The sequence below is a fragment of the Leuciscus leuciscus genome (genome assembly GCF_965113295.1).
Source record: "Leuciscus leuciscus genome assembly, chromosome: 10".
NCBI lineage: Eukaryota > Metazoa > Chordata > Actinopteri > Cypriniformes > Leuciscidae > Leuciscus > Leuciscus leuciscus.
Window position 1 is genome coordinate 34,154,407 of NC_138734.1, and position 16,871 is coordinate 34,171,277.

Below are 16,871 nucleotides of genomic sequence, written 5' to 3' on the forward strand. Positions count from 1 at the left end.
CCATCATTTTAATATAGTTGCAAGTATAAATATGATTATGAAATATTATAAAAACATTTTCAATAACGATGTTTAATGATCTGAAGGATATGCCTTTGAAAATACTTAGTACATAAAAATGCATAACAGTCTTTATTTTAAAATGGCACTTTTGCTGTTTATTTATTATATTTTCATGTGATAACATAGGAATACTGATCTTGTTTTGTGGTGTAAATATACATTTGGAAGACAGATAACAAGGCACTGTGATCCAATCCTGGAAGTTGAAGGGTGTCATTCAGTCATCCTGAAAGCAAGATCCCAAACAACATAAAACAGATGTTACAGGTTTGCACAAAGAAACAAATCCTTCACTGGATCATTGCATTTGTTTGACTTAATCTGAAACCTCTTGATGATAGAATGCCAGGAAATGTTAAAACGATTACACATCTGTTCATGATAAACCCATTTCCTAAACAAATGTGGCCAGAGCAAAACACAAAACATTTTCAGTTGAGCAGAAAATCTTACCCATTCATCATCGTCTGCTCCGTCACCCTGACCGACACTCTTCCCTGTCTTTTCCTGATCAGTTTTGTTAGCCAATATTTTGTGTGTCCACGATGCTCCAGCGTTCTCATCTCCCGCAAAGTTGCACTTTGTCACTGTACCACCATCCAGTTTGGCGAAGGAAACTAGACAGGCAAAAACAGACAGAACAGTATGTAGCCACCTTGATTTACTTAGAAGTACATCCTATTTTCAGCATTGCACTCACAAATAAAGGGCCCGTCTCCCTTTGTCTTAAGACGGATTTCTTGGCCAGGCTCAAGCTCTGTTTTGTTCATCTCCTCCTCTGAGATCCAGAATGCAAAGGCCTGACCAGGACAATGTTTTGAAGTCATTTTAACCAGCTGGTCCTTATTCACAATATCCCTCAGTTGGCGCTCATCTAGAGAATCTGTTTCACCCTTAGCCTCCACTTCTGCAAGGTTGAGACACACAAACAGACACCTTTTGCTCACAGCATGCATAATAGTCTGCTGCCATACATGAAGATATTTTATAAATCGGCAAGTTAAAAAGTTTTGCAAAAGTTTATTCCAGCTTTTATTATTTAATGGTTCAACTGAAAGTTTTTAAAACAGGCCGCCATTAAAAAGCACAATAAAAACATGCCATATTAAAACCGAATAGTTCTGAATAAATGCACATTATGGCTACTCACTGAAGGATGACATGAGATAACCTGTGTTGACCTTCCGGGTATCACTGAAGTTAGGTTCAATCTCATTTCCTTTTGAATCATATTTTCTGCGATGGATTCGGCTTGGTTTGATGTACAAAACATTGAAGCGCTCCTGAAATAAACACAATTTAGAATTTATTAAAAAAGGATATCAGAAACTTGCAAGACAAGCAACAATAAAACAATTGCTGAATCACTAAGAGTCATGGAAAATATTATATTATCATTTTATTACAAATAAAATGATATATTCTCGACTGTTCAAATGTTTGGGGTCGTTTTAAATGTTTTTGAACAAAGACTTTTATGCTCACCAAGGCTGCATTTATTTGATAAAAACACAGTAAAACGTAGTATTGTTAAATATTATTACAACTTAAAATAATAGTTTTCTATTGTAAGATATTTTAAATGGACCTGTAATGCAAAGCTGAATTTTCAGCATCATTACTCCAGTCTTCAGTGTCACATGATTCTTCAGAAATCATTCTATTCTATTATGCTGATGTGATGCACATTTCTTATTATTATCAATGTTGACATATAATATCTATTATTTAATATTATAAGTTTCATTGTGGACACCGTGATACATTTTTTTAGGATTATCTGATGAATAGAAAGTTCAAAAGAACAGCATTCATTTGAAATGTTTTTATTTTGTAACAGTTAAGTTTTACTGACCCCAGACTTCTGAACGGTAGTTTAAATTAGTGAATGATCATGACGTTTCTGAGTTGAGAATAAACAATCACATTACCTTTCTGTTGTTCACATCTGTTATGACATGACGTGACACATCCAGGACCGCCCCCTCTAAAATAACACCATGACCACTGGAAAGTGAAAATGATACATAAAACACAATGTACTATGGTATGATACAAGTACTATGGTAACGATCGTTTCCGCCAGTACGCCACAGTTGGTGTTGCTATAAACTATAATAACTTGCTATTACAAAATTGACAAAAAAATTCACAGTTTGAAGCATATAGCATATCAAATTACTTCATAATGTTTTTACAGTATTAGCTATAACGTATGCAACTATTGTATTTGGAGAGTTATCCATATCTGTAAGGGAGACGAGGAGAAGTAACGTTAAACAGTCGACCACTGCAAAAAGCAGGCTTGCACTTTAAAGTATTACCTCTGGTGAACTACTGGATCCCATGCGGAGGATAGTTTCTCATTATGCACAGGTTTGTTTAATAACGCAGTGTTGTCATAAATGCGACTCATCTTCTGCCGATGATTTTGATTTCGTCGAAAGCTCAGCCACTTCCTGGTTACGTCATCATGAAATCTCTATCCATTCGAAACGCAGTTTAGCGATGCGGGGAAATAGTCATAAACAGTAAAAGAGGAAACGGTTGTGTACCGAGCCTAGCCTACTATGTTGTAACTTGACAATATATAAATGAATGTAAAATAAGAGTTTAAATGAGAAGTGAATACATTTTTGCTTAACTTTTTCTTCTGCACTGAAGACTTCTATATTTGCGCGAATGGTGGTGCCAATATGAAAAGTAAAATATTCATCATCACAGTTTTATGATAGCAGTGGAAACCTGTTTTCTGTTATTTAAAGTGAACCCAACATTTTTTGTGTGTTTTACGTAAAGTCATCTATCAATCTATCTATGTCTTCAAAATATTGTTTTTTCTTCTTCTTTTATATAGGCCTAATACCATTTTATATAATCATCAATGGAATTGACTAAACTGAACATACAGCACTTTTGGGTAGTCTGATTCATATCTATTTAAAAAACACCATATAAATTTTTTTTTTGTTTTTTTTGGAAATATATATATTTTTTTTGTGAAATGTAACATTGCACAATAAAATGAACACAACTACAAATTACACACAAATAAATAAAATATACCACTAACACTGAAGCAATCAAACACACACACACACACACAGAAAAAACATTCAGCGCGGTGAGCGCGCTAAATACAAAAACATCTCCCAGCATCGTTTCTTTTTGGATATAAACACTCAAAATTGACCATATTCATAAAAGAAGATAACAACTGCCAAGGGACCTCGAACTTCATTGGCCACCTCTAAAAGTAAGCTATGGCTTGTTTACATGTTATAGTTAATTGGACTAATGTTAAATCTAGAGAGAAGAGTGGTCAAACCAGCATGCCTCTTTATACAAAATTATGTTTTCAAATGAAATCTAGCTTAAGGCTGTCAATAGATTCAAATGATAATTAATGATGGCATATGTTTTGAATAACGTGCATAAATTCACAGACATTTATTGCCACAGTTTCTTTCAAATCTTTGTCAGTTATTAGGGGGTTGGGGGGCAAAATGCCAGCCAGCAGAATTAATACAAAATAATGCACCCAAAATTCAAGATGTGGTGGAAAAAATGGCCCCAGTATGAGTTATTTTTATAACATGTTAAACAATATTTCCAGAATATTGGCGGGATTGCAAATGTGATAATGACTTTAAACAAAGAGTAACTATTGTGATGTGACATTTTAGATGTAGCCTACCGGTAGGCTAATATTGTAAATATTGCTTTTGCAATGTAGCAATGTTTTTGCTCTATTTCTCCAATGACAATAGTTCCAAACAAGCCTCAGAAAAAGAGTTATGTGTATCTGAACGAATCCGGGGTTTTTGTGATTTATCTATCATTAATCTCATAACATTATTTATGTTGTAATTGTGTTGTAATTACAGTGTAAATGCATGGTTATAAAAAAAGGTTGGAACATAGTTGTAAAAAAAATATGCCCCTGGAAATCAATTTAAGGGGTCAAATATTGGCTCTTAAGGGGAAAGTTAATGTCTGCCGGTGATATTCCATAAACAAAAATATTTAAGCAAAGTTAAACATATGACATTTCCTATAAACCCAATATAATTAATGCATCACACTTGTGAATTTACCTTCAAATGTTTTATCTTCAACATTTTTCGTATAATTGTTATTATAATTGGTGGTGGTTGAGGAGATTCCCCCCTTCTATGTAAAAGCTCTTTGAGTACCCAGAAAAGCGCTATATAAATGTAAAGGATTATTATTATAATTATTCCAAATTTTTATAATCATAAATACATGATATAATAAATTATATGAATATTATTAATATTACAATATAAATGTATAAGAAAGGTAATCATTTCTGAGGGAAAAAATAAATAAGGTTGAGGCCAATATAAACTCTACTTTTTTTCTGTTTGGTATTGTAACTTGACTTCGACTTGACTTGACTTGACTTGCTTGAAGTGAACCACTGACTTGTCTTGACTTGACTTGGTTTGTGTGTACTGCAACTTAGACTTGCTTGAAGTGAACCACTGACTTGACTTTACTTGACTTGGTTTGTGTGTACTGCGACTTAGACTTGATAGTAGGGGACTTGAGACTTACTTGTGACTTTATGATAATAAAGATAAACGCATAAAGCATTACATATTTTTATGTAGAATTTATTTATTTGCCGACATCTACATTCTTTGTAGAGATGCATCTTGAATATTTGGGTTCTCTGTTATGGCTTTCAAAGGACATTGCCTGTCTGACATCTTTCTGGACACATGAGTGTTATGCCCGGGCTTTTTTAAAGCAAATCCCTGTGTTGGACTGATCTGCTGGTCGCTTCTTTTCCGAGCTTGATGTGTCTTTGAGACTGACTGATGAGTCACATTGTTGCAGAATCCCCTGTAAAAATGAGTAAGACAACAAAAAATGATTCATTTTATTATTATTTATGATAAAATATTAGAGTCTCCAAGGACAACAGAGACCAACTTACAGTAACAGGCAGTAAACGGTCACTAGATAAGCTTATGTAAACGCAAGATAACATCATACCTCTTCTTCTAAATCAGCTTCCCTTCTTTCGTGACTATATGAGCTGTGTGGACTCTGCTCTGAGTTTCCACCTGTAAAAAGCAACACCTCTGAGATAAAGTGCCCTGATCATTGCAATAACACCCACAAAGTCTCTATAACGCACAATAAAACACAAGTCCAGTAAGTATTTAGAATCACATTTACTCATATGCTATGAGTCAAATTACTCATGTCTTGCTTTATTACCAAACCAATGTAGCCTTACAGTGTTTTGGGAGGTCCCGCATCTGGATATTTAACCACACATTGCGTCTCTGAGCCCATTCACCAGGGGGTTCCACCTCATAAAGACGGTCTCGTTCTTCTTTGTGGATCCCGAGATACTTCTGGCAAACTGTAAACAATTAGGCCTAATTAAACAAGTTGTGTAAGCTTTAGGTACCAGGCTTCCATTTCATCAATAATAACAGATAAGAGTGGTTTTATTAACATCCAATGAAACCACTGTTATCAGTTCAATGTAAACTATTAATTTCGCATGCACACGGAACAATAATTTATGGAATTTACTTACAGTTGTCACTCCCAAAACGTAGCAGTTATGTAGATAGTCTATATGATATTCTGATGCCCAGATGGGCCACCAAAGAGGATTTTGATTTAGAAAAATCCTGTAACTCTTGTCTGCTTTGGTTTGACTGAACTCTAGTGTTCATTCATAAGGTACACTACTATTGAAAAGTTTGGGGTCAGTAAGATTTTATATATACATATTATATATATATATATAATCCTACTGACCCCAAACAATTAATACTTTTATTTAGCAAGAATTGTCAAAAGTGACAGTAAAAACATATATAATGCTACAATTTATATTTCAAATAAATGCAATTATTTCGAATCTATTCATTAAATAAAAAATAAAAAAATTATCACGTTTTGCACAAAGATATTAATGAGCACAATTGTTTTTAACATTGAGAATAATAAGAAATGTTTTGAGCTCCAAATCAGCATAATACACTGATTTCTGAAGGATCATGAGACACTGAAGACTGGAGTAATGATACTGAAAATTCAGCTTTGCCATCAGGAATACATTACATTTTAAAATATATTAAAATAGAAAACAGTTATTTTAAATTGTAATAATATTTCAGATTATTACCAGATTTTACAGTATTTTGATCAAATAAATGCAGCCTTGGAGGAGAGAAAAACTTCTTTAAAAACATAAAACAATCTTACAGACCCCAAACTTTTGACCGTTAGTGTGTACATACCTCCATACATGCCAGGAGACATAGGAAAGCTAATTCCCAGAATGCCCTCGGAGGGTTGGGACAAAAAGAAATCCTCCAGCATCTGTAAAGCAAGCCCGGTCCTTCTCCAGTGAGAGCGAACAAACACAGTGTCCAGCACAGAGAGCTGATAACTCTGACCAGTGCAACCATCACACAGGCTGCCTATGAGAAAAAAACACAATAAACAGTTTTTTTTTCTAAATCTACACCAAATTTCTAAGCATGCAAAAGTAAATTACCCTTTATTTTGACGGTGTAAAACCCAACCGCCTCTCCATTTTGCCAGAGAATTTTGCCATGTTCCCACAAGGAATAGGCAGAAAAATATAGGTCTTCTCCAAGAGGCCTTTCCAGAATTCCAAATATAACTTGACTGAGCAGGAATAGCACAACTCTCTCCATCACTGACTCCACCTGGGATGACAAGAACTGTCAGAGCTCTCCTGGAAATGGTGACAATGTTAACATCATGACATTTCAGCTCAAAACACTGCTAAATGAAAGAAAGTTTACCAAACCAAGTGCTACTCACTAACACAAGTCCACATCTTGATTTGTTCGATGTCTTCAAAACATCCCCAACAGGCCACCATTTGCCTTGCAAGTACACAGCAACAACTAAAAGTATAGGCTATATATTATCCAAATGTAGTAGGATGACACAAAACAATATTAAAAGGGGAAAGGTAGCATTCTCTGGACCTTGTGTTTCATCTTCAGGTGTGTGGAGAGCAAGAATAAAATGTGATAAATCACCATCTCTCAGAAATGCAAGCCGACCAATGTTCTCACAGGTTACTTCCACCTGTTATCACAAATATCACCCTTTTATGAGGAATTTAAATAATATCTGCCAAAAACTAGAGAGCTACCAACCAAGACAACATTATTGCTGATTAGGTAGGCAACTCTAAAAAAAAAAATTACACTAAATTCTGTATTGCATGCAAGTGTATTTCCTCTCACTTTCTCTCCATTAGGAAGGGTGAAAAGCCCAGCACCATCTGACTGAACACGGGACAGGTATTCGTCACATCCTGTGCTCAGCTCGCTATAATGCTGCACTGGTAGATCCACAGGATAGGGTTTCACTGGGAAAAAAACATGTTTACACAATCAAAAACACGAGTTTTTAATTCCACGATGGCACTATGGCACACTTTTTAACAATGTTGAACGACGTCACGTGAAATTAGTAGCACTTTATTGATTGTGACAGAACTGCGCTTTGTGACTATTTATAGTCTGTCAGAGAGGCGTATGTTGAAAAGTAATGCGAAAGCATGTTTGCATGAAAAACAACCCTTTAAACCACGTTTTAACATAGTCAAATTTGGGAATGCTCAAAGGAAGCCCATACCTTTAAAACTATTCTCCAGTTTAGAGTTGGATTCCATTTTGATAGTTGTTCGACCTTTGAATGTTTCTAAAGAGAACAACGCCATCTAGTGACTGAAAAGGGTGAGGAATAGAAATTCATTCAATCATTTTGTAATAGCACGGAAGATTTCAGGTCTTCGCATGGGTCTTCGTCGTGACTACATAGGCGGAGACCTCCTGTTAGGCTATATAATGCTGTTGCATTTTAGCCTTAGCACATGCGTGTAGTATCATATTAATGTATTTATAATCATCATCAGGATTTATTTCGGTCCTTATTCACATTTTTCTTCAATAAATATAGACAATTATCAAAAAAAGTAGACTGAAGCCATTAGCTTATTGTACATACCCACTAGGCTACCCTATTTCATTATAATTCCAATTAGTGTCACTTTCACTACTTAATTTAATCTATCTATCTATCTATCTATCTATCTATCTATCTATCTATCTATCTATCTATCTATCTATCTATCTATCTATCTATCTATCTATCTATCTCTCTCTCTCTCTCTCTCTCTCTCTCTCTCTCTCTCTCTCTCTCTCTCTCTCTCTCTCTCTCTCTCTCTCTCTCTCTATATATATATATATATATACATAAGAGTTCAGATGCAAAAGCCTCTAAATGCCATCTGAAATTTTCTTATAGAATGATCATTTTTATCAAGCTCGTATATTTAAGTTCAGTAATTTCACTTAAATGACCATTAATAGGTAATCTTCATTGCCATTTAAGTGAAATTATTGAATTTAAATATACGAGCTTGATAAAAATGATCATTCTATAAGAAAATTTCAGATGGCATTTAGAGGCTTTTGCATCTGAACTCTTCATATATATATAAACCATAACAACCATAACAAACATCTCCCAAAACTAAAAGTTACATATGTATTATACATTCAATTGTATTAACATAAAAAAAAAAAATCATTTTTGAGTTGTTTTTTAACTTTTCCCCCAAAGTGAACTAGCCTAATTCCTTGTCAGTTTTCCACAATTTCACCCCTTTGACCTGTAATATATTTTTTATTTGTACTTGCCATATGCTTACATTGCACACACCCATTACAGTCAAAAACTGGATGTTTGACAAAACTGTATTTACTGTAGGCTATACAAAAAAAATTTTTTTTAATGAATGTTCAAATGTATACACTACACAGCAAGGTTGCGTACATTTTTCTCTCTCCTCTGGAGATTATTATAGTTTTCTAATAATAATACCATGTATGCTCTTTCTCTCTCACTTCTCTCTCCCAACAAATTAAGCATTTAAGGTAAAAAAACAAACAGTGACTATTCCCCGATTGAGAGGCGGTGTTGCTATGTTTTTTACACTGTCCACAAGATGGCGACATCATCATACAAATGTGAAAGAGACATTGAAAAATACATTGAATGCTTTAAAAAAAAAAAAAAAAAAAAAAACATTTTCTGAGGCACATGTAAATCCCTGCAAAAACATGTTTTAACAACTAATAATATAATAAGAACAAAAATGCATAGAAGGTTTGAAAACAAAAACTAGCAAAAAAAATAAATAATTATCATTCTCCTGTAGTTTTTTTTTGTACATACATTCTTTCAAATTGTACAAGAACTGTTAATATAAGGGTTAAAATCTTATAATATAACCTTTTTTGTTCTAGAATAGCCAGAAATTGCAATAAAAATATCAGGTAAAACTGCATGACCATATTATCAGCATATAAGACACTATATAGCCTACATCTTTTTTTAAATTGTAGTTTGTTTTGATGAGAGCCTTGATGTTTCATTTAATACAAATGCACTATTCTTTGCAGTGAGCTCCTTTTTGACCTCGTTTTACTCTTCTTAAAACTGCAGTCATGCTACTGTACACTTTCAGTCTCTCCTGCTATGGAAAATGCATTCTGTGTCCGTTTTATTCCCATCTCTCTCCATCTCCATTACCCATAAACCACTAACTTCCCACTGAGAAATTGCAGACATTTCTGAAATTCCTTTCACTAGGAAAGGCTAGCTTGGATTGTTAAATATGATTTTGTAAAGCTGAGAGAGGAGGAGAGATTTTGTAAAGATCAAATCAGTTTATCCTTTAAAAGGGATTGACTGTGCATATATTTGGCATGAGAGTAAATACTGCAACAAAGTAAATTAGGCAAAATACTTTAAATGCAAATCACCTGCATGGTTTCTGTTTAAGATGTAAAACAGGATCTAGCTTTGCATATCAGTGAGTTTCATACTTGTTTTCCTTCCTTGCTTTGTCATCAGGCTGTTTTTGTAACCCATGCGGGATTCCTTGAGTTTCTTCAATCTGTGTCACATGAACAGACATTACAAGAGGATTATGACATTGGCCTTGGCTATGCTGAACCCTGGCCTACTTTGTAAAGATGATACTGACAAAAAAATAAATAAAAAAAATAAATGCCATTCTCACTTGTCTAGACTATTATCATGCAACATAAACATATGGTCAACAACAAATATGAAATGAAAGGCATTTTTTTAAGCTTAGCATATAAACATTAAGTTTAAAAATGGTTATAAATATGGCAAAAAAAAATTAACATCTTATTCTCAACATGAAGTTTAGGGTTTCTTTTTATTATAAAGTTGTGTATGCAAAACATTATGCAAATTATGATGCAACAGAAACTGTTGCTATTAAAGTTTTTTTTATGTCAATCAATAGAACAGTGTAAAAAAGAGTTGCTGCCTTAAATTTGTAAGTACAATCAACTTAAATGTGTAAGTCATTTCAACTTAAATTATTTGCTCAACTTAAGTAATGCAAAAACGTGAGTTGTCATATAATTTTTTTTTACAGTGAAGGTGGATATGTAGCCATAGTAAATTCATGGTTGATTATCTGAAGCTCAGGAGGAACCGCTAATAGATAATTCCAGCTAAGCTTTTTAGTGGCAACACAACAATCCAATTGATGAATCAAGGTTCATGCCATCCAAAAGAAGAGCTGACCTGCATGTTGTCTTAGACTGCTACGCTTACAATGACTCGGTTTAATCTTTTAAAATGCAGAGATATACTGTTTAGTCAGGTCAGAATGATGTATCATGAAAAAAAAGAGAGATTTGTTTTCTATTTGCTGGGAATATTGCAGCAAACACATTCTGTGGAAAGTTTCCCCTCTCAAAATGTTTACCCAAACAGCCCAGACATAAGGAATGTCTCAACTATTATTTACAAAAGAGGAGGATGCGAATACTTGATGGTCAGTGCTCATCTGCAATAAAAATGTTTGGCTCCCGGTTTTGCGTGTGACAACAATAATAATTGTGATCAAACCAAGCTGCTCCGCAAGAACAAACAAACTTGTTGCACCCCTCCTGCGGTATATGCTATTTTCTCTCACATGCCTTGACGCTCCCTTCGTTTTCAGCTTTATGTTTTTCAGGAATCTATTTCTGTTCACCCAAACATAATTGTCACCCTCTCCTCTAAATTGCCTTTCCTGTCTGGGCTTAGACAAAATGAGAAACAAACAATGTCATCCCTATTGTCACTTTGCTGGAAAGGAAAGGTGAAACCAAAGCAAAGGTTTGAATTGAACGTGAAACTGCATGAGGTCAAATTCATGCAGAAACTCACATCAAGGGAGTTTAGCTTTTGGTGACTGCATGCTCTGCTACAAGGGCTTAACTTTGTTTTGCCAGGACAGAGGTAATCTGGGGCACTATCCTTGTGTTTAAGCTTTGTTTTGAGCAAAAATGCATTTTTGTTTTTGAAAAAGAAGATCTTTGAAAGGAATGTAGCTGGATCTCTGCATGTTATCAAGTCTTTTACATGCCTACTTCCACAATACATGCTAATTAATCAGTCTGAGATCTTTCACCAATATCTAAATAAATTCAAAGGAAGTGTCAAAAAGTGTCAGAAAGAACAAAACATATTCTCGGTTGTGCTGAAGATCTGTTGTACAAATGATATGGAACTGAAACAGTCTGTGAACATGCTGAGGATCGGTTCATGGCCCAATGAGACATGATAAATGCAGCATTTTGACATATGGAGGCGCCAAACACAAAGTTGCATATTAGAAGACACAAGGTCAAGGCGATTTCTCAAAAACAGTCTGAAATATTTTTTGTGTGTGTTTAGACACCTGAAAAAACATCTAATATTTTAAATGCATTCTATGAATCTAGGCTTGGGTCTCTTTTAATAAGAAAGTTAGGCTATACAGTAATGTTGAACAGAGATGACACTGCTTCATCACGAACGGATGAATGGATTGTAATTATAAATCCGTTCCGTCTCTATGAATGAAATTCTACGTCGGATTTTACATTTAGCTGACAAGACTATGTCATTGGCAAAATATGTGCACTTCTAAAATGTGGACCTGGCTAACTTTTTTTTATTTTATTAATATAGCGAATTGATTTCAAATCGTTATCACTGTAGCTAAAATATGAAGATTTAAAAAAAACAATGCAAAATCTACATCAATTAATTCGCTATAACAGCTCAGTGTAGCCTACCAGAGAGACAAAGTGAAATTTACCTTCCAGAGTTCAATGATTTGGAATTAATTAGGACTGAGTAGCGTAGGCTACTGAAAATAGTTGGTATTATAAACGAATGATGGTTTAATCAAAAATCAGCATTATTTTGCCAACTAAAGGTTATAGGTCTACTTCCTTGCACAAGCATTTTTTTTATGCTTATACAGTAGCCACACATATTGTCACTACTTTATGAAGCATAACAGATCTATCTATCTATCTATCTATCTATCTATCTATCTATCTATCTATCTATCTATCTATCTATCTATCTATCTATCTATCTATCTACACTGTAAAAGTATTGTAGGCTACTGTTTTAAGTAGGCTACTTAACTTGTAACAAGTAACTTTTTACTAGTAAAATTTACTTGAGTAAAATTAAGTAATTTAACTGACTTTAAAAAAATGAGTTGAATCTTGTTTTGAAAATTGCATTATCATAACTTATTGATCATATACATTTTTTTTTTTTTTTACAGTTTATCTATCTATCTCCTGTTTTGCTGTTTGCAATAAGATCTCTGTTAAGAAAGCTTTTAATTTCAAAGTAGGATTATTCCACTTAGCCTATACAAATAAAATAACAATTATTCTTCAAATAGGCTATTATGACAGATCTGGTATTGGCATATATTTAGTCTATGTGTAGGCCTATGCTTATTTGTAAATAACAGTGTATTGTAAAATCATTATTGTTACGATTTTCTTGAATTAAACTTAAAAAAGAAACATTTTCCTGTCACCTTGACATTTGGCGCAGACATGGTTGGTTTAGGAGTCCAGTCCATGTTTTGGGATTCTCTCACTGCTTGGCGTGTTTCTCTGTGAGAGAAGCCGAGTTTTGTTTACAGCGGTGATTCTACTGAGCGGAGACCGTCAGAAGAGTCGTGGACGCCGCCGTGTAGACTTGAGAATCAAACATTAGCCTCACAAGCTATTTATATCTCACAGTTCTTGATTTTTACGTTGCGGAAAACCAAAACCTACGCTCGGGAGCTGCTCACTCTTGCACTTCGACAGAATTATTTTTTTTTCCTACCGCAAAACAGACCGACCATGAGAGCGCGTGAAGACGGTAGGGGAGGGTGAGCAGTTGGTGAAACCATTTTAGTCCTGGCGGATATTTTGGATCGAGCCCTGTCGGGAGGCTTTCATTCATACATAAAATACGCTATCCGAGTTGTCAAGCTCTTTGAACGTGACCTCAGAATTCCTCCGTACATCAGTATAGCGTAATTCATCACACTGGCATAGGCACGTTCACACAAGGTGTTTTTGTTGGAAGAGAGACCGCTCGTTTCTCTGGCTGTACTGCGCGCGTCCCTCTCGGGTTTTCAAGAAATGGAGGCAGAAGATGCAAATTATCGGTCGAGTGAAATTCGTAGCTACGACACGATTGCATCATTTAATTGCTGGCAAGAATAACAGAATGTTTTAATTGATCTTAATGTTTCCATTAAAGAAAAATTACATTACCAGTTATCTTTTATCTACTCCCTCCTCGCCTCCCGTTATCTTTACGCGTAAAGGAACTAGCTGCTCATCCAAAGCGGATTCTTCTGGACTTTCTGCTTGCGTACAAGAAGAAACGTCGCATTTTGCTGCGGTTTCACCTTTTTATTTTTTGGAAAACTGATTATTAGGAATGAGATCTGGAACAGCGAGGGATGTTCGGACCTTATTTTGGGGACCTGTACTGTTTCTCTCCACCATCTGCCTCTGGTCTGCACATGGAGAAGGTAAATGCTTTAGTCTAATAAGAAAAAGACTCCATATATATTATCATTGTCTTTTATTATCGAAACCTTGATTTAAATCGCATCACAGTGGTTATGGACTCATGTTATGTCAAGCATGAGTTTAACTGCATGATGCGTTGCTTTGGATGTTCAGGTACAGATATTCAGAAGGGCCTTAAAACGCGACCCAATTTATTATTGAATTATGACCTACTATTGCCATTAAATATTAAAATGTTTCTCATACTAACGCCAAACTTTAGTTTTTTTTCGTCTTGATGTCTCTAGGCCCATCAGTTAATTGTCGTGACATCGGATGTGTTGTGAGTCTAGTGTGCTTTATGAATTATTCATGAGCTGGATCACGTTGGTATTTAGAGGCTAAGTGAGAATTGGCTTATATAAAGCATTTGCCTATTTAATTACTTCATTTAGTCCACACAGGCAGTAAGGTTAAACCATACACGGTAATATTTAGATTTGCTGAATTCAGTGAGTCAGTCGAGCATCACGCAGTGAAGTAAAGGTGACTGACCATGTGCTTGTTTTAAGTTTCTCAATGTCCTCAGGAGGTTCAAACTGGGGAGTTTTGTAACACATTTGGTTCATGGGCTGTAATTCTGTGCTTGTGTCTCAAAGTTTGATATAAAATTCACATATTTATTCACAACAAAGTAGAAATTTAACCGTGTAAATGATTCCAAAAGTCCTGTTTTGTTGAACGTTTGAACGTTTGCAGTTCAAATGGTAGACGTATAAGAAACATTTGAATTTAAAACGGACAATATAACTGGAGGAAATGAAATGAAATTTGGAAGATGTACTACATTAAAAATGAGTCTAACAATTATAAAAACATTACTCACAATTTGTAAATAAAGCTGATATATTATCATATTTTTTTGCAGTCTTTTTACAAGCCTTTTAAGTACATGGAAATTGTTACAAACCACCCTGTCTGGACAGACTTGATATGTTTAACCTTTTTTATTTTTTTGTATAAATATGTAGCCTAGATGTGAATATTGTATATAAAATTAAGATGGAGAACATACTGATTTAGATGATACTAGTTTTGTCATTTAGTGTAATTTAGTGTCCATTAACTCTTTCCTCTCCTCCAGCATAAAAAAAAAAGCCGCCAGCTTTTTGATAATTTTCACAAAAATGTCATGTCCCCCAGAATATTTTGTTGTATGAATATGATCATGCAATATATCGAAAGAAAGAACAGAGCCTCTGCTTTTATTATAGCTTCATGCATTCTTTTTTTTTTATCAGCACTTGAATGTGGGTAAGTTTAATATAAAAAAAGCTACATTTTGAGCAAAAAGCTGAGAAAATCGGGCAAATATTTTGTGCAAAGACTACATCCAGGTCTGATTCAGAACGATGATCAAAACATTGATGGAGTAGATCAAGTCCACCAACACCCTCAAAGCTTGCACAGTCCTATATCTCGTCCTGGATCGTCATTTCATTCAGTAATGTTTGGCAGTTTTGATTTATATGTGGTTTAATGTTGGTAATCGTGTTATTTTACATATGCATATGATTACATATGATATCGCTTGTTTCTGCATCTTCTTCGCATATATTTTGATCAGGAGATTCAGAAGATTTGTAATAAAATTAAATATAACAAATAAAATGCCAACAATAAAAAGAATTAGCTAGGTTAGCTGATTACCTGAAAGTCCATAGATATCTCCGTCTGCTCGTACTGCCGTTAACACTTTCTCTGACAAGCAGATGCAATGAGACCTCTTTTCCTATTTGTTCGTGATGTTCACATTTCACATACACATTTACTGTCCTACCTTAAAATAGTTTTTTTTTTGGGGGGGATTAAGGCTTAAAGGGACAGTTCATCCAAAAATGATCATTCTGTCATTTTCTCACCCTGTATGGCTTTCTGTCTTCTGTGAATCACAAAAAAGGCAGATGTTAAGCAGAATTACAGTCTCAGTCACCACCATTCACTTTCATTGTATGGAAAAGATGCAGTGAAAGTGAATGCTGTCAGCTGTTATCATCGATTTTTTTGTGTTTCACAGAATTGCACTACTTTAATGTTAAACACTTCAGAGAGTGAGATAAAAAGTTCATTTCTTACTTCATGGTCGAAATAAACGAATGTTTCGTTGTCTGAGAGACTGCATTGTCAGAGCATTTTGGCGAACTGAATTCAGTCTCTGTCACGGTCACAGCACACGATAAGAGTTGATCCGATAAAAAAACTTAGTCAAGACGGCAAACCTGAAAACGAAATATTGGACTAACATATTTATGTGAAAACGAAACATCCAACCCACAGGGTTTGGTCTGGCAAGGTTGTTTGATTACATTATTATATTGGTAAAATTCGACTTAGTGATTTTGTTTTTGGAATAAGCCCAAGGGAGACTACAAAAATGAGTTTTGTGTCGTGTGGCTTTTTCCAAAGCATATTCATGTATGGTTTTGTGTATTTTTCTATAATTACACACAGAGATTCTGTTTACCGGTGTCTTTTATATCAGGATGTCATTTATTTGTTAGTGATAACATCGTGTTTCACAAGGAAGAAAGGAGAATGAGATAACATGTTATTCCTGCTGTCAATTTTCATGTCTTTCCACAGTTTTAAAACATCTTGTGGTTGGCAGATGTAGTTGTAATGTTTATGCAGTTTAAGGATCATCAAATGCCTAATTGTGATTGTGCGGGGGCTGCATTGTAGCATAATGAACGTGGGCCATTCTTGGGTTTAAACTCCCATTTACATTCAAAAGGAGTTAGGACGCAATTCAAGGCCATTGACCGGAGTGGCCAGTCCCACATCCAGGCCACTGTGAATGTCAGGGGG

The 16,871-nt window shown here is 34.8% G+C and overlaps 3 protein-coding genes across 5 annotated transcripts in view; 1 reads left to right on the forward strand and 2 right to left on the reverse strand.

The window, feature by feature from the left end:
* Positions 1-131: 131 nt before the first annotated feature.
* On the reverse strand, positions 132-2,543 carry arpin (actin related protein 2/3 complex inhibitor). Its single transcript, XM_082181311.1, has 6 exons — positions 2,388-2,543; positions 1,995-2,070; positions 1,214-1,346; positions 764-970; positions 517-680; positions 132-289 (listed from the first exon to the last, which is right to left on the reverse strand). Exons 1-6 carry the CDS (start codon positions 2,477-2,479, stop codon positions 281-283), a joined length of 681 nt encoding a protein of 226 aa, XP_082037437.1. The 5' UTR covers positions 2,480-2,543; the 3' UTR covers positions 132-280.
* Positions 2,544-4,677: 2,134 nt separating this feature from the next.
* fam169b (family with sequence similarity 169 member B) lies at positions 4,678-7,930 on the reverse strand. 3 transcript variants are annotated; one of them, XM_082181891.1, is made up of 10 exons: positions 7,738-7,928; positions 7,344-7,468; positions 7,080-7,182; positions 6,910-6,995; positions 6,617-6,791; positions 6,357-6,539; positions 5,336-5,464; positions 5,089-5,159; positions 4,842-4,935; positions 4,678-4,735 (listed from the first exon to the last, which is right to left on the reverse strand). In XM_082181891.1, exons 1-10 carry the CDS (start codon positions 7,820-7,822, stop codon positions 4,722-4,724), a joined length of 1,065 nt encoding a protein of 354 aa, XP_082038017.1. In that variant the 5' UTR covers positions 7,823-7,928; the 3' UTR covers positions 4,678-4,721. The 3 variants fall into 3 exon arrangements, with proteins under 3 accessions (XP_082038017.1, XP_082038016.1, XP_082038018.1); XM_082181890.1 differs by having other exon boundaries at positions 4,678-4,935; positions 7,738-7,926; XM_082181892.1 differs by lacking the exons at positions 6,910-6,995; positions 7,080-7,182 and having other exon boundaries at positions 4,678-4,935; positions 7,738-7,930.
* Positions 7,931-13,101: 5,171 nt separating this feature from the next.
* igf1ra (insulin-like growth factor 1a receptor) overlaps positions 13,102-16,871 on the forward strand; it is a 99,246-nt gene continuing 95,476 nt past the window's right edge. The window contains exon 1 of the mRNA XM_082181885.1: positions 13,102-14,023. Within this exon, the coding sequence (XP_082038011.1) occupies positions 13,930-14,023 (94 nt within the window). The 5' untranslated portion in view covers positions 13,102-13,929. The remainder of the gene's footprint in view (positions 14,024-16,871) is intronic.